Source organism: Astyanax mexicanus, chromosome 10 (genome assembly GCF_023375975.1).
Source record: "Astyanax mexicanus isolate ESR-SI-001 chromosome 10, AstMex3_surface, whole genome shotgun sequence".
NCBI lineage: Eukaryota > Metazoa > Chordata > Actinopteri > Characiformes > Acestrorhamphidae > Astyanax > Astyanax mexicanus.
This window is the reverse complement of record NC_064417.1, coordinates 7,871,209-7,886,462: the sequence shown is the minus strand read 5'-3', so window position 1 is coordinate 7,886,462 and position 15,254 is coordinate 7,871,209. Positions and strand designations below refer to the sequence as shown.

At 34.6% G+C, this 15,254-nt stretch overlaps 3 protein-coding genes across 3 annotated transcripts; 1 reads left to right on the top strand and 2 right to left on the bottom strand.

Annotated features, from left to right (window-relative positions):
• Positions 1-281: 281 nt before the first annotated feature.
• LOC111195854 (monocyte chemotactic protein 1B-like) lies at positions 282-2,138 on the bottom strand. Its single transcript, XM_022684350.2, has 3 exons — positions 1,935-2,138; positions 1,656-1,776; positions 282-542 (listed from the first exon to the last, which is right to left on the bottom strand). Exons 1-3 carry the CDS (start codon positions 1,996-1,998, stop codon positions 416-418), a joined length of 312 nt encoding a protein of 103 aa, XP_022540071.2. The 5' UTR covers positions 1,999-2,138; the 3' UTR covers positions 282-415.
• Positions 2,139-4,227: 2,089 nt separating this feature from the next.
• On the top strand, positions 4,228-7,142 carry LOC111195825 (monocyte chemotactic protein 1B-like). Its single transcript, XM_022684337.2, has 3 exons — positions 4,228-4,471; positions 5,560-5,683; positions 6,864-7,142. The coding sequence occupies exons 1-3, from the start codon at positions 4,408-4,410 to the stop codon at positions 6,985-6,987; spliced, it is 312 nt and encodes a 103-aa protein (XP_022540058.2). The 5' UTR covers positions 4,228-4,407; the 3' UTR covers positions 6,988-7,142.
• A 6,707-nt stretch (positions 7,143-13,849) lies between these two features.
• LOC111195824 (C-C motif chemokine 13-like) lies at positions 13,850-15,013 on the bottom strand. The gene is made up of 3 exons (XM_049484231.1): positions 14,859-15,013; positions 14,593-14,701; positions 13,850-13,958 (listed from the first exon to the last, which is right to left on the bottom strand). Exons 1-3 carry the CDS (start codon positions 14,920-14,922, stop codon positions 13,865-13,867), a joined length of 267 nt encoding a protein of 88 aa, XP_049340188.1. The 5' UTR covers positions 14,923-15,013; the 3' UTR covers positions 13,850-13,864.
• Between the last annotated feature and the right edge of the window lie 241 nt (positions 15,014-15,254).

Here is a 15,254-nt window from a genome sequence, read left to right as displayed (position 1 = left end):
CAGCACTATTGACTCACCATCCAAATAACACCTGCTCTGTTTCTGTTTCTTATTATCTGGGTCTTTTATCTGGGTTTCAATCTAATCTTGAGGTAATCTTTACTGTAAAAAAGTGCTATACTATAATGATACACTTTATTTACTTCCGATTATGTCACTCAGAGGAGAGATTGTAATCTAAAAATTGAGGGATTAAATTTATGTGTAATTATTTAATTGTTTGTCCACTTTTTCCAATATTTGCACACATCACTGCACCAAAAAAAAAAACAATTAGGACATTGAAAACAACAAGTTTTATTGTATACATAAAAACATATATTTACAATAATATATTAAGCTGTTTTTGTTGCTTTACAAAGGTATGTACATTTTCATCGAGATCATTTAAATAAATGGATTTATTTTTAATATGTCAGATAGCCAGGTTGTTCCATCCCAGGGGTTTTAAGGTGTTTTGGTGCTTTAGCTTCTTCATGTGTTGTTTAACCCAAGAGGCCGAAGGATTCACACAGAATCTGTTTCCAAGAATGGTCTTAAAGCTGTGACAACAAAAACAGAACACTTCTGTTAATTACAGCACTATAAAAAAATGTAAAGTCAGTACAATTTAAAATGTAATAGTTAATTATTACTGTGTTTTACTGTATATCAGTACAGTAACTCAACATAGTTTAGTCAGAAGTTCTTCTACTGCACATTCTCCAAAAAAAAAAAAAAATGGTAAAATTGATTTAGCTTAACCCTTGTGTGGTGTTCATATTTTTGTTACTCGTTTACTTTGTTACTTGTATTTAATTCAGCAAAATTAAGCAATTCTACATTAAAATGCTTTACACATGCTTGCTTCACCTAAATTGCAAACAATATAAACAGCTTACATGGTTAATATTTGCCCTTTTATGTTACATTTCTTTCAAAAAGTGCTACTCTTTTTTTATTAGTTTTTTAATAAAATGTAAAAGAAAATGAATTAAACTCAAGATATGAGTAGAAAATTTGTTTAGTTTCAAATTTACAAATGAAGCAATGTTTATTAACCCTTGGTCAAACATACTGTACGTAATATAAATGCGTAGGGGGGGGGGCGGTTGGGGGGGTGTACAGTGTGTGTTTATCGAAAATGTGTTTTGATATATATTTTTCACAAAACAATGAGCCAATGCCAATATTTTTTTTGTATCATTTGATGAAAAATGAAAACGGGTCCCACAGACCCGAACACCCCACAAGGGTTAAATTGATAAAATATTGTTGTAAGATTTTTAGCCTGTGGCTCCTCTCCTTCACTTTATTTGATATGTTTTAGTCATCTGCTTGTTAAAACCCCCCAATTACATGATGTCCCTGAATTGGGAGGCTTTTGATTGTGGGATGCTTAACCCATACTGGGATTTAAATTTAAAATATTCCCACTTACTAAGCAGCAGTTAGACTGTAGGGCCACTCTAGAGCTGTGAAATCACACTATATAACACAAATCTGAGTAAATTCACCCTTTCTTCTTTCTTGGACACATATATTTACATGGTTTCAGAGCTTGAGAGTGGAGCAACTGTCTAACTAACTGCCTGTTGATCAAGAGAACAAGCTCATGAGTTAAAACCACATCATCCTTACAGTAAGTTTAGCAAAACTGAGTAGATGATACTCACACAACTGCTTTGACTGGGCAGTTGCTCCTCGTCCTCCAGTAAGATGTAATACGGGCCACTGGAATCTTCCCCTTAGTATATTTAAAGCAGCACTCTAACGGGACGTGGGCGCCCTGATAGTCTGTAAAGAGTCAACATGCAAGGTTTCAGACTCATAGCAGCAAGTTACAGACACTACAGCCTTGTTGATAATAAGATCAGATAAACAGGGCTACAGCTGTTAGTCAGACATCAACTAAAACATCATCATCAGACATCATCAGTCAAATGGATACTCACCACAAGAGGCCAGCTGGACAGAGCAGAGCAGCAGCACTAACAGCAGAGCAAACAGACTCCTCATTCTGGCAGCAGCTCTTAGTGTATTAACGCAGCTGAGAAACGAAGAGAAATGAGTCCAGAGCAGGATGAGTGACCAGACCCCCCATTATTTATACAGAGAGAAAGCTGAAATTCCCTACACATCTGACGCTGCAGCCATTTCTCAGCATGTTATGACATCCTTCCTCTTCTTACTTTCCTGATATCACTCACTGAAGGTGTGAATGGCTTCTCTAAGTAACAGAAACATTTTTTTTGTTTGTTTTAGACATTATAATTATGATTTTCAGATATTAAACAGATTTATGTCTGTAATTATGAGTCAGAGCCTGATTTATATATGTAATTATGTTAGTAATTAAATAAAACAAAAAGTGTGATTAATCACAGTTAATTTATGGGGGGCAAACTCTTTTGCACAAATAGCTAAATTGGTTTGGATAGTTATTATATACACACAGTCCTAAATCAGAGTTGGGACAGTATGATACTGTTAATATGATATTATTTATAATAATTGCATTCACATTTTCTATAAAGTGGATTTAGAAGCCTAGAATTTTGTCTGTAATTATAAGCCAGAGCCTGATTTACGTCTGTAATTCTTTTAGTAAGTAGAGCATTAAAACTGACCTGTGTGGTTGGGACACAAACACACACACACACACACACACACACACACACACATAGTTTCGTGAAAAAGTATTTGCCCCTACAGATTTCTTTTGTTTTTGCTTTTATATCATACATACATTTCAAATTATCAAACAAACTTTAATATCAAACAAATATAACTTAAGTAAATATAAAAAGCACTTTATAAATTACAATTTTATTTGTTTAAGGGAAAAACAAATATCCAAACCAATCTAGCCCTGTGTGAAAAAAGTGTTTGCCCCTAACCCTAATAACTTGGTTGTGCCACCCTTGCCATCAAGCTTTACCAAAGTTTTTTTGTTCCAGTCATATGTACAAAATTGGTTAAATTCAGCCAAATTGGAGGGTTTTCCAGCATAAACATCCTGTTTAGGGTTATGCCAGAGTATCTTAATTAGAAATTGATTAGGTCAATCTATTAACCTTCATTTTGTTTTTTAAGCCATTCAGAGGTGGACTTGTTTGTCTGCTTTGGATCATTGTCCTGCTGCAGAACCCAAGTACGCCTGTGCTTAAGGTCACAAACAGATGACCGGATATTCTCCTACAGGATTTTCCGGTAAACATCAGAATTCCTGGTTCCATCTATTGTAGCAAATTGTCCAGGCCATAAGGCAGCAAAGTAGGCCCAGACCATCACACTACCACCACCATGTTTTCATTTAGTATAGTGTTTTTTCTGAAATTATTTGTTAGTTTTACACCAGATGTAACAGGACACACACCTTCCAAAGTCCTGGGGATCATCAAGATGTTTTTTTTTGGCAAATATGAGATTGGCCATTGTGTTCTTTTTGATCCACAGTGTTTTTTTTTGCCTTGGAACTCTCCCATAGATACATCTTTAATTTGTATTATATAAAATACAACTGAATACCAAATGGAAGGTTAGCACTAGAACTAAGGTAAAGTACTTAGAAAAGAAAAATAATTCAGAAACTGTATCGTTATACCTTTAATAACATATACATTAAATTACTTACTATGTTTATGAACAAGTAATGCACTGTTGAATGAAAATAACACAAGATGCAAAAAGGTAAGACAGCGCTTCGCACTACCAGTGTTTTTTTTTTTATATGAGCTGCTAGTTAGATACTGTAATTAGGACATCCATATGCTGGTGATGTATCAACCGCCATGTTATTCATTTGATTAAAAGAGTTTTTACAGTTTAAAAGAGTTTTATTTTTGGTTTATATGTGTGTTTTCACTGGGTCTCAGTTAATGAGCTTCATCAGTAAGGTCTCATGTGCAGTGTATAACCCAATGGAGTCTATGTTTAATCCCTCCTGGTCCCATCGCTAAAATAATATGTGAAGTTCTGTGGTGTCCATGTGGAACATTGTCCTTTGAATAAAACGAAAGAAATATAAAGTAGAAAGTATGCAGATAAACAAATGGAAAAAATGTGAACAGTGAATGTAAAAAATGTGGGAAACAAGGGTGCTTCTGTTTCTTTGAGCAGATTCTCAGGCAGTGGGTAAGACTGAAATATGCGCTTTAAATAAGCTTTTGTTTCTCCACACAGGAGTGATGTCAGTGAAGACAGAAGGGGAAAATTATTACTGTTTTTGGACAGGAACCATGTGGGTGTTCGCCCACTGCCCTCACTCAATATAAATAACCAGCCACTGGCCAACCATCCAGGACTGGACCCTCCACTACATATATCTTGTCTTCAGCTACACTTCTCCATCTCTCTCTCCATCTCTCTGTCCAGTTCTCTCTCCAGCTCCAGCTCTCTGTGTGTGAATCAGGATCTTCTGCTAGAATGAGGAGTGGATCTGCTCTGCTGTTGGTGCTGCTGCTCGGCTCTCTCCAGCTTTCCTCTGGTGGTGAGTGTCCATTGATGTGTTATACTGCAATATATATACTGATGATACATAGGTCAGTCAGAATAGTGGAGCAGTTAATTGTTGGCCTCCGTTATTTTAAACAAATTATTATTTTTTGTGCACCTAGTAATAAACTTTTCAGTGTTAGTTTGAATCCTGGTTATGTAGCTTGCCATCAGCTGCCAAAGCCCAGAAAGAGCACAGTTAACCTTGCTCTGTCTGGGTGGGTAGATGGTGCTCTTTTCCCTTATCACTCTTAAAGTGATGTCAATCAGCTCTGAGTCGCTGTGTTTTCCTTCGAGTGCAGTGTGATGCTACTTTGCAGTCTGTGGTGACTGACTTCACTCTCCTTGTGTCGGGGCGTCACCTGTGATTGGGTGAAACACAGCTGACTAGCAGCTGAATGGGTGGGATAATTGACATAGCTAAAGTGGGAGAAAATGGGAAAATTTTGAAATTAATTTAAAAGAAAAAAAAAATAAATTTCAACAATGTATGGTGTAACCCTGGTTGGTAGTGTGTTTAACTCTAATAGTCATCTATGAATCAGATAGACAGACATATTACTCACCTTCTCATTCAATGTTTTTCTTTCTTTCTTTAATTTGTTTTTAACATTGTTTATTAGTATAAAAGGCATGAAAACAATTATAGGACAAATATGGATTTGTGTAGTAAAACAGTAAAAATAAAATACTGCTTGTCTTCCACAATCCCCTGATTTAAACCTGATCAAATGAAATAACGATTTGAGGTGATTTGGGATGAGCTGGAGCTTCACAGCGTGAAGGAAAAGCAGCAACTATTGTTCAGCACCTCTGAGAACTCCTTCAAGACGCTGAGAAAACTAAAGTATAAAATTGTTAAGGAATTTTCTGGTTTGTTTAACACTGTAATAATTCTGCACGTGGTCCTGTATAGCTTTAATGTCTTCTGTATTTAACATTACAATGTACAAAACTTAATAAGAAAGAAAACACATTGAATGAGAAGAGGTGTGTCCAATTTGGTGCTTAAATGCTTAAAACCATTATTTTGCAGTGCTTTATTGTGCTGTTTATTGTTGTTGTATATTCATTTTTATTCAGGTACTGAAGGCATAAACCACCAAAGTAAAGAGTGCTGTTTTGAACTTTTTCAAATGAAGCTCCCATTGAAGAAGATTGTATCCTACAGGCATACAAGTAGCAACTGCCCCAGTAGTGCTGTTATGTGAGTCTGACAAAATCTTTCCTTTCTACTGTATATAATGCCATTACTATATTATACGTAATAAATTAATTTAACACTTAAAGCAGATCAACACTGCACTGAGTATAATACATTAAAATCACCTTTTACTTCACTCACTTTACACTCCTAAAAATAAAGGTGTTTCAAAAGGTCATTTGAGTGAGTAGAAGAACCACTTTTGGTTCCATTTGTTGTCCAATTGTCCAATTTTTGTTGGAAAAAGTTTCCTTGTTTAAGCATATTTGAGAAAAAAATAGAAATATCAAAACAACTGACAAGATTTAAGATGATTTAAGAAATTTACACTACTAGTTAAAAGTTTGGACACACCTTCTCATTCAACGTTTTTATTCTTTTCCCCTACACTGTAAAAGAGTACTGAAGTCATCCAGACTATAAAGGAACACATAAGGAATCATGTAGTAACTTAAAAGTGTTAAACAAACTAAAATACTCTGTGAAGCATTTAGGTTCTCTTATCTGGGAAGCTGTTAACTTGCAGTTTCTGAGGCTGGTAACTCTGTTTAACCTATCCTGTACAACAGGAGGTATCTTTTGTACTTCTTCTTCTGAAGCAGTCCTGATGAGAGCCAGTTTCATCATAACATTTTTAATGATCTTTGGGCCTGCACTTGAGGATACATTCAAAGTTCTTGATTTTTCCTTAATTTTTATTTTTATTTTTTACTTAGTTGAGTAATTATTGCCATAATATGGATTAGAACATTACTCAAATAGTGCTATACCTCACAAAGATGACTGAGAAAATCCAGTCAAGATGTAGAAAACTGTCATCCAAGCAAGAGGTGCTACCCTTAAAGAATCTAAAATATAAAACATATTCTGATTTGTTTAACACTTTTTTATTTACTAAATAATAACATATGTTTTTTTTCTATAATCTATAATACATAAAAATAAATAATGAAAAACACTGAATTTAAGATGTATCTAAACTACTGTAAATATTTGTATTATGTATCAATATTATTAAAGGCCAATTTACCAAGCACACTTAAATTAGCGTTTATAGTACTAAATTGTTAGGCATTGTGGGACACATATAAAGAGACACACACTACAAACACTTACCAGGTTTGAGGGTTTCATATTTGTATCTTGTGTTAATTTTGTTTTACTCTTCTTTTCTTTGTCACAGTTTTAAGATGATGTCTGGAAAGTCAATCTGTGTGGATCCTAAAACGGAATGGGTCAACGTTCATATGAAAGAAATGGACCAGCGGAAAACAGCATCCTCAAAAGAAAAACCCACCACACCCTAAACATTTTGGAACCAATCACAGAAAGACTTTGTAATACAGTAGACCTATAGGATGTACTTATGTTGCATTGTAATTCAATAGAAAATACAATGTATTTAGTATATTTACTGACATGTGGCATCCCCATTTAAAATTTTTCAATAAAGTTTATTTTTCTGTAATGTCTCTCTTGTGATTATTCTTTAGAACCAAAGGTGTCAAAAGTATTTACATTCATTCCTCAGGTAGAAGTATAGATACTAGGATTTTAAAATGCTTCATGAAGCATAAACTCAAGCTTTTCATTCCAATAAAAGTGTAAAAGTACTGGTTTCAAACTACATAAAGTATAAAAGTAAAAGTATTGTAAAGGAAAAAAAAATGCTATTAAGAACAAAAGCTTAGGCCCCACTAAGCTTTTTCCCTCCTCAAAACACATTTTTCTAAAAGCCATAATGACTATAATGTTATATTAAAATGATAATATAATTTAGGATACACTAGGCTCCCTGTTTCAGCAACGTATGTGCCCATTGAAAATAAATGTATTTTAGTAGAATGTAAATATAGAAGCTTAGTTGGACGTTTGTCTCTGCACAGATCATCTTCATACTAAACTACATACTTCTGTTCTTGCTGGTGTGTAATGTGACCTGGTAATTTATTGTCCTCTTAATGTGTTTGAGAGCATCAGTTGTAAAGTTGTGAAGAGGTCGAGTTGGTATACAGTGAATAACCCTATTTGAGTAATGTTCTAATGTTCTAGACATTTGAGTAATGTTCTAATCTATATTATAGCAAAAACTACTCAACTAAATAAGAAAAAATAGTTTAAGATGAAGGTGAATCAACCCCAAAATTGTCAAAAACTTTGAAATTATTTTCAGGTGTAGCCAAAAAGATCATCTCTCATCAGGACTGCCACAGAAAAGGAAGAGCAAGAGTTGCACTGTTGCACTGGATACGTTTATCAGAGTTACCAGCTTCAGAAACTGCAAGTTAACAGCTCCAAATGCTTCACATAGTATTTTGGTTTGTTAAACACTTTTAAGTTACTATATAGTGTGTTCCTTCATAGTCTGGATCACTTCAGTATTCAGTGTATTACAATGTAGAAAAAAAAAAGAAAGCCACACATGTTTACTTTTCATGAATAAAAGAACTGAAAGTACTCAATAAATACATTATATGCATCTTTTTTAACACTGCACTTTTAGCTCCACCCTTCCACACCACAGAAGAGTTTCTAAAGTAAATCACTCGCTCTTATGATAAAGAGAGCGACTGCAGGAAACCCTAACATCTGCGAGATGTGGTTTCCCTGCTTTCTAAGAATAAAGTCTGACTCTGTAAAGTCTGTAAACAAAGTACTGCGCTCATTCAGCCGAAGCCTGACGTAGTGAAAGCTCTTCATGAACACATTTCTTCATTCTAGTACTTTCTGTTATTCAGGGTATCAGTTCATTTGTGGAGTAACTTCCTCTTCTGTGAGAGATTTTACATGATTACAAAAAAGAAAAAGAGTGCAATGTTAGGTCAGGGGCAATTTTAGGGTTAAAATTTTAGTTGTGCTGCTGAAAGAACCAATGATTCTGGACCCCCTCTCCAACTTTTCTTACGAAAAAAGAAACGAACTAACAGACAAAACATTTTTACGTAGCTTTTGAACTATCAATGAAATTCATAAGAATTGGGGCGAGTGTGTAATTCCAGAAGGTTTAGATAAATGTAGACTTAATTTACACTTAATTCAATCAAATTAAGATTGAAACTTAATTTTAACAAACTCATTTGGAATAATTTAGAGAAAATTTTATGCACAGGTGACAGGTGTGTTATTTTCATCTATTTTTGAAACATCTTTTCAGCAGATAAGAAGATACCCTAGCATTTTAAACTGGGATTAGACCTAGTCTTTCCAGCATTTGGAATTCAGATTTTTCATTAAAAGCAAAATATAGTCTACTATATTTATACAACAATAAACTGCCCCCTATATGTCTTAATGTAATTAGTTGCCACTTCTAATAAATGCACTCAGCACTCAGTGTTTTATCAGAAGTGGAACACTGGAACACTGATTTCCACTAATTTTCTCACAAAAAAGATCCTCTGCCCATGTTTGCTGCTCAAGACCTCTAATAGATTCTGCTTTTGTATAATCACCTATTGACATCGCCCCATTATTCATCCTAAATCCCTTTTTTTAGAATGTATTGCAGGCCTGAAATGCAGGAATGGATGTATTTTAATAGACATAATGAAGTTGGACAGAAAATACATAACATATTTTGGGTCACTAGTGTTTGCAATTAAATTACACTGCCTGACCAAAAAAAGTCACCACAAAAAAAAGGTCACATACTTTAATATTTGGTTGGAGCGCCTTTAGCTTTGATTGCAGCACACATTCACTGTGACATTGTTTCAATACGCTTCTGCAATGTTAAAAGATTTATTTCAATCCAGTGTTGCATTAATTTTTCTCCAAGATCTTGCAGCAGCATTGATGATGGTAGAGTCTGACCACTGCACAAAGCAGCACTTCTCCAGCACATCCCAAAGATTCACAATGAGGTTAAGATCTGGACTCTGTGGTGAACTCTCTCTCAATCCATGTGTGAAAATGATGATCTCATGCTCCCTGAACTCTTTCACAATTCACATGAAACCTGCCATTATCATCTTGGAATATATGATCATGTCATCAGGGAAGAAAAAAATCCATTGATGGAATAACCTGGTCTATATTCAGTATATTCAGGTAGTCAGCTGACCTCATTCTTTCAGCACATACTGTTGCTGAACCTAGACCTGCAGACCAACTGCAGCATCAACCTCATCATCAAATTTACTAAGTTTAATCCAGGTGATGACTTTCTTTTTGGCTAGTCTGTGTAGAATTCAAAGTAAATATAAGAAGCATTGTATTTTCCATACTATTCCATTTAATCTGATGTGGGGTTGCACATTTGTCCATAATGTCTTCATCAAGTATACCCAGAAAGGAAAATATAAATAGCAACATATAAATGGAGATATGCTGCATGTACAAAACTGTGTTAATTGGAATTTTCCAATATTCATAGTTCATAGAAGAGACCGGGTCATTATACAGGCTGGATGGAAGATGCTTTACAGGACATCCATGCATTCCTGGCTGTGTCTGGGTGCTGCGATCTGCCTGAAACAGTTTCTCCTGAATTCTCCTCCATTATGAATTTGTCTATATTTGCCTCAACTCTTCTGTACTTTCAGTTCTTCTTCCTTTTTCCATTTGCATATTTATGATAATCTTTCCTATCTGTCTGCCTCTGGGCTTCCCCATCTCAGCTGTTGGATTTCTCAGTATTATTATAAACTTGTGAACCTAAGTCTAGTACAACTGAGAAAAAAAAAACACATTCAGGCATGTTCCTATACTACTTTAGAGCTGGAAAAATGAACATTGATACAGTATACCTTTGCTATTTAGGTTAGCACTACAGTACAATGGTGAATGGTAAAGAAGAACATTTATATTTAGATACAAACACAAATATTTCACTTTTGACTGTTTTTCACTGTCACTGTTGTTCTAATGCTGTTCTACAGACAGTTTAACAGACCTCAGTATCAGACCAAATAATGTCAGTCTTTCAAAAGATTGGTGAACCAAGAGTGACACTCCTGTCTTTTACGGAAATTGAGATGATTAAGGGTGTACTCACACGGGGCACACATTTGCTCATACTATGGAGGAGCACGATTATTATGGAGGATGAAAAATGACATAAGTATAAATAAATAAATGCACACATGAATGAATGAATGAATGAATGAATGAATACACACATAAATCATTGTATAGACCAATATATACAGTCATATGAAAAAGTTTGGGCACCCCTATTAATCTTAAACATTTTTAGTTCTAAATATTTGGGTGTTTACAACAGCCATTTCAGTTTGATATATCTAATAACTGATGAACACAGTAATATTTCAGGATTGAAATGAGGTTTATTGTAACAGAAAATGTGCAACATGCATTAAACCAAAATTTGACCGGGTGCAAAAGTATGGGCACCCTTATCATTTTATTGATTTGAATACTCCTAACTACTTTTTACTGACTTACTGAATTACTGACTTACACAAAATTGGTTTGGTAACCTCATTGAGCTTTGAACTTCATAGCCAGGTGTATCCAATCATGAGAAAAGGTATTTAAGGTGGCCAATTGCAAGTTGTTCTCCTATTTGAATCTCCTCTGAAGAGTGCTCATCAAAACAACTCTCAAATGATCTAAAAACAAAGATTGTTCAATATAGTTGTTCAGGGGAAGGATACAAAAAGTTGTCTCAGAGATTTAACCTGTCAGTTTCCACTGTGAGGAACATAGTAAGGAAATGGAAGACCACAGGGACAGTTCTTGTTAAGCCCAGAAGTGGCATGCCAAGAAAAATATCAGAAAGGCAGAGAAGAAGAATGGTGAGAACAGTCAAGGACAATCCACAGACCACCTTAAAAGAGCTGCAGCATCATCTTGCTGCAGATGGAGTCACTATTTATTGATGTATGTATTTCTACATTAGTTTATTTCTTTCGACATTTATTTATTTATTTCAACATTAATTCATTCATTTATTTATTTTAACATTTATTTGTTTATTCATTTGTTTCGTCCCTGTCACAAAGCAGGCCAGTTTCCTCTGCTGCACCATTAAAATAGTAATCCGCTATTCAGAGTGCAACTGGCTCTTAAAGTGAATGGCAACGGACACAGTGATTGGTTTATTTCACTTTACACCCAAAACACACCCATGATTAATTAAGAGAATTACCACATGCCGTTTTGCGCATTTCGAGCCACACAAGGTGTACTTTTCCCATCATTACGATAGAAAAGACACACTAACACACTACAATACATTTGTTCACAAAAAAAATGCTGGTCTAGAAAAGGGAGCATTCTTCTGAACATTATTTAAGATTCAGATGTAAACACATAGAATAGAATAAAAGCTGAAATGTTGATCTTTTGTTTTATATTCATTAATTGGTCTCACTTTTCCAATACTGTAGTTGTTCTGAACTTATCTTCTTCATAATGGAAGTGGAAATGAATGTCACTGACTGTATAATGCAGAATTTGCTCAGTGTTTCTTTCGTATTTGGTGCACAAGTCTGACATTTACCTCAGCTGTTTTAATGTTAAGTAATATCACACCCCAATTTATCCACTAGATCATTTTACTTCAGCTCAGCTTATATAAAAACAGAGCCTGAACTGTTTTTTACGTCTATAAATAAATTAAATTAGAAAGGAGTTTAAGTTGGAAGGATGCATAAAGGGGTATTTCCAGTAAATACATGCTTGTCATACAACTTTTCATATGGACAATCTATAAACCCGCGCACGCTCACCAGTGCCAGTGTTTTTTTTAAAGCAGTTATTTATACTCTAACAATGTTGTCATTTCCTGATGTGTGTCATCACCTGCTGACATGACATTTACATTACTTGGGAAACTCCATTATTTTACAATGCTTGTTTTTTATGGAGTTCCTCAGGGTTCAATTCTTGTCCGCTTTTCTCTGTGAGATATTTGCTAACATTGCTAATGTTTTTTACCAAATCATTAACCATTATGCTTTAATTCATTTATTCTGATAAAATCAAGATATTTCACATATTTGAAACTTTGAGTAGTACTCCATGTACATTAGAATCCCATATAATAAGACTGAACACGATAACTTTACCCGATATATAATGACTGTACCGTTTTTCTGTGAATTTGTCTTGGATTTGGAATAGCTGTTTTATTATTTTTTTATTTTTTTATTTCTTTGTATTTTCATACAGCATTTATTATATAGAATAGCATGTATTTGTGTGGGACATCCTGCCAATATTACATGTTAAAGCACTTCCTCTCGTGTATGATTGCTTAATTAAATAAAATATTTAAAGTGAATATTTAGTGGGTTTTTTTTTAATTTACAAACCATCCCAAACATCATTTAAAAAGTGTTCTAACTCATTCCAGTTTTCTCTCCATTGTAATAAGCAAGGCTAAGCTTTTTAAGTTTTATTTGCTTGTTCATTGGCTGGTTTATGATCTATACTGATGGACAACATGGTCTCAATTACTGTTATGAGCAACAACAAAAAAATGCATGATGTCTATTGTACTTGATGCAGGGTCTGAAAGGATTAATATCAAAGTCAGGTAGTCTCTAAGTTTATCAAAGTATATTTTATCTATTTACACATCTTTACAAATTATGTATAATAATTATGTAAAAAATTATGTTAAGTGCATGTAAATAGCAAAAGTTAGCCTGGGGGAAATGACTACACAGTGATGGTGAGTAAGGGGGCAGATATGCATGCAATTAAATGGTGCCAGAATGTGAAAAGTGTGAGATCTACTCATTAAGGTTAAAATACCTGAACATGATTTCTTTACCAAACATCAGAAAGCCACAAACCATCAGTGGCCAATGAAATTAGGTGTGGGTGTGGCCATGCTATATCATATCTTGTGTGCAGATGTTTAAACTTGGATGTTGGACAATGTATTTGAGTTGATGCAAATTTAATTGATTTATGTCATGCCAGCATATTTTCTACATGTAAAACCAAAAGCCCCTGATGCTTATCTGACAATTACAGCCATAAATGAATATAATAAAGTAAATGAAATTGACTTTTATTGACTTGATTACAACAAATAAATTACAGTAAAAAAAACATTGACATACAAATGAATACTGAGTTTTCAGTATTTGGATGTGCAAATCTCTGCTATTCATTTCACAGGTAAATAACTTATATATAACTTAAATATAAATTAATGCTGCTTTACAAAGCAGAACACTGTAGGATGTGTAGCTGAAGAACTGTGGCTCATTGTGTGCGGTTCTTCAAAGACTTCAAATGACTGCTGACCCATTTAGCAGCTGGATCCACACAAAACTTTCGTCCCTTTACTGTTGTAATCCTACAGGATGTGGAAAAAGGGACATTTTTAGCATTTAAAACAACTATTAAGGTATTTTTGATTATACATATCTGGAGAAAAATAAGAGACCACCTCAGTTTCTGAATCAGTTTCTCTGATTGTGCTATTTATAGGTATGTGTTTAAGCAAAATGAACATTGCTGTTTTATTTTATAAACTACAGACAATGTGTCATTTAGAGCATTTATTTGCAGAAAATGACATGGCTAAATAATAAAAAGATGCAGAGCTTTCAGACCTCAAATAATGCAAAGAAAACATTTTTCAGAGTTCATTTTCATGAAGTTTTAAGAATTTAGAAATCAATATTTGGTGGAATAACCCTGGCCTTTAATTACAGTTATCATGCATCTTGGCATGTTCTCCTCCATCAGTCTTACACACTGCTTTTGGATAACTTTATGCTGCTTTACTCCTGGTGCAAAAATTCAAGCAGTTCAGCTTGCTTTAATGGCTTGTGATCGCCCATCTTCCTCTTGATTATATTCCAGAGGCTTTTAGTTTGGTAAAATAAAAAAAATGCATCATTTTTAAGTGGTCTCTTTTTTCCCCAGAGCTGTATACGTGCAGGGGCTCAGGTAGTTAATAAATATAAAGGCTAGAAGCTACTCACACAATGGCTTTAAGGGCACAGTCACTGCTCGTCTGTGTGTAAGATTTCACCATCTTCTGGGGGATCCTCATTGTAGTTAATTTGAAACAGCAGTCAGGTTGGTTTACAGCTGGAGCTGCAGAAATCAAACACAATGCATGAACATACATCATTATGTCACATATCAATAAAAGCCTTGACTTTTTGTAGACAATTCAATTCAATTTAATTTGATTTAATTTAATAGCTGCTTGTATTCACAGTGTTTTTGGGTATAGTTCACTCACCACTAGAGGAGAGCTGGAGAGAGCCGAGCAGCAGCACCAACAGCAGAGCAGATCCACTCCTCATTCTAGCAGAAGATCCTGATTCACACACAGAGACACTGAAGACTCTTCTGCTGTGGAGGAGAGAGAGAGAGAGAGAGCAGTGTGTGTAGACTCAGAGTCATCTACCCCATTATATAGGCAGAAAGAGAGCGAGGTTCCCCTAGCTGAGATCCATGAAATCTGATTTTCTAGGTATCATCTAAAACCTGAAGGTGTTCTGGTAACTCCATTTCCTCTTTTCTTCACTTCTTCTCACATCATCATTCCTCTTAAGGCCTCTCTGAGCTTAGGATTCCAAGCCTGACATCACACAAATCATACAATTACAATATTTAATATTTATTTGTTTTTTTG

Bases quoted from the DNA above. Each gene is read 5' to 3' on its own strand.
- LOC111195854 (XM_022684350.2), bottom strand. From the start codon at position 1,998: ATGAGGAGTCTGTTTGCTCTGCTGTTAGTGCTGCTGCTCTGCTCTGTC. The intron at 1,777-1,934 runs GTGAGTATCCAT...GACTCTTTACAG, and splicing joins TGTCCAGCTGGCCTCTTGTG to ACTATCAGGGCGCCCACGTC. The intron at 543-1,655 runs GTGAGTATCATC...TTGTTGTCACAG, and splicing joins TGCCCAGTCAAAGCAGTTGT to CTTTAAGACCATTCTTGGAA.
- LOC111195825 (XM_022684337.2), top strand. From the start codon at position 4,408: ATGAGGAGTGGATCTGCTCTGCTGTTGGTGCTGCTGCTCGGCTCTCTC. The intron at 4,472-5,559 runs GTGAGTGTCCAT...ATTTTTATTCAG, and splicing joins TCTCCAGCTTTCCTCTGGTG to GTACTGAAGGCATAAACCAC. The intron at 5,684-6,863 runs GTGAGTCTGACA...TCTTTGTCACAG, and splicing joins TGCCCCAGTAGTGCTGTTAT to TTTTAAGATGATGTCTGGAA.
- LOC111195824 (XM_049484231.1), bottom strand. From the start codon at position 14,922: ATGAGGAGTGGATCTGCTCTGCTGTTGGTGCTGCTGCTCGGCTCTCTC. The intron at 14,702-14,858 runs GTGAGTGAACTA...CTGCAGCTCCAG, and splicing joins TCTCCAGCTCTCCTCTAGTG to CTGTAAACCAACCTGACTGC. The intron at 13,959-14,592 runs GTGAGTAGCTTC...CACATCCTGTAG, and splicing joins TGTGCCCTTAAAGCCATTGT to GATTACAACAGTAAAGGGAC.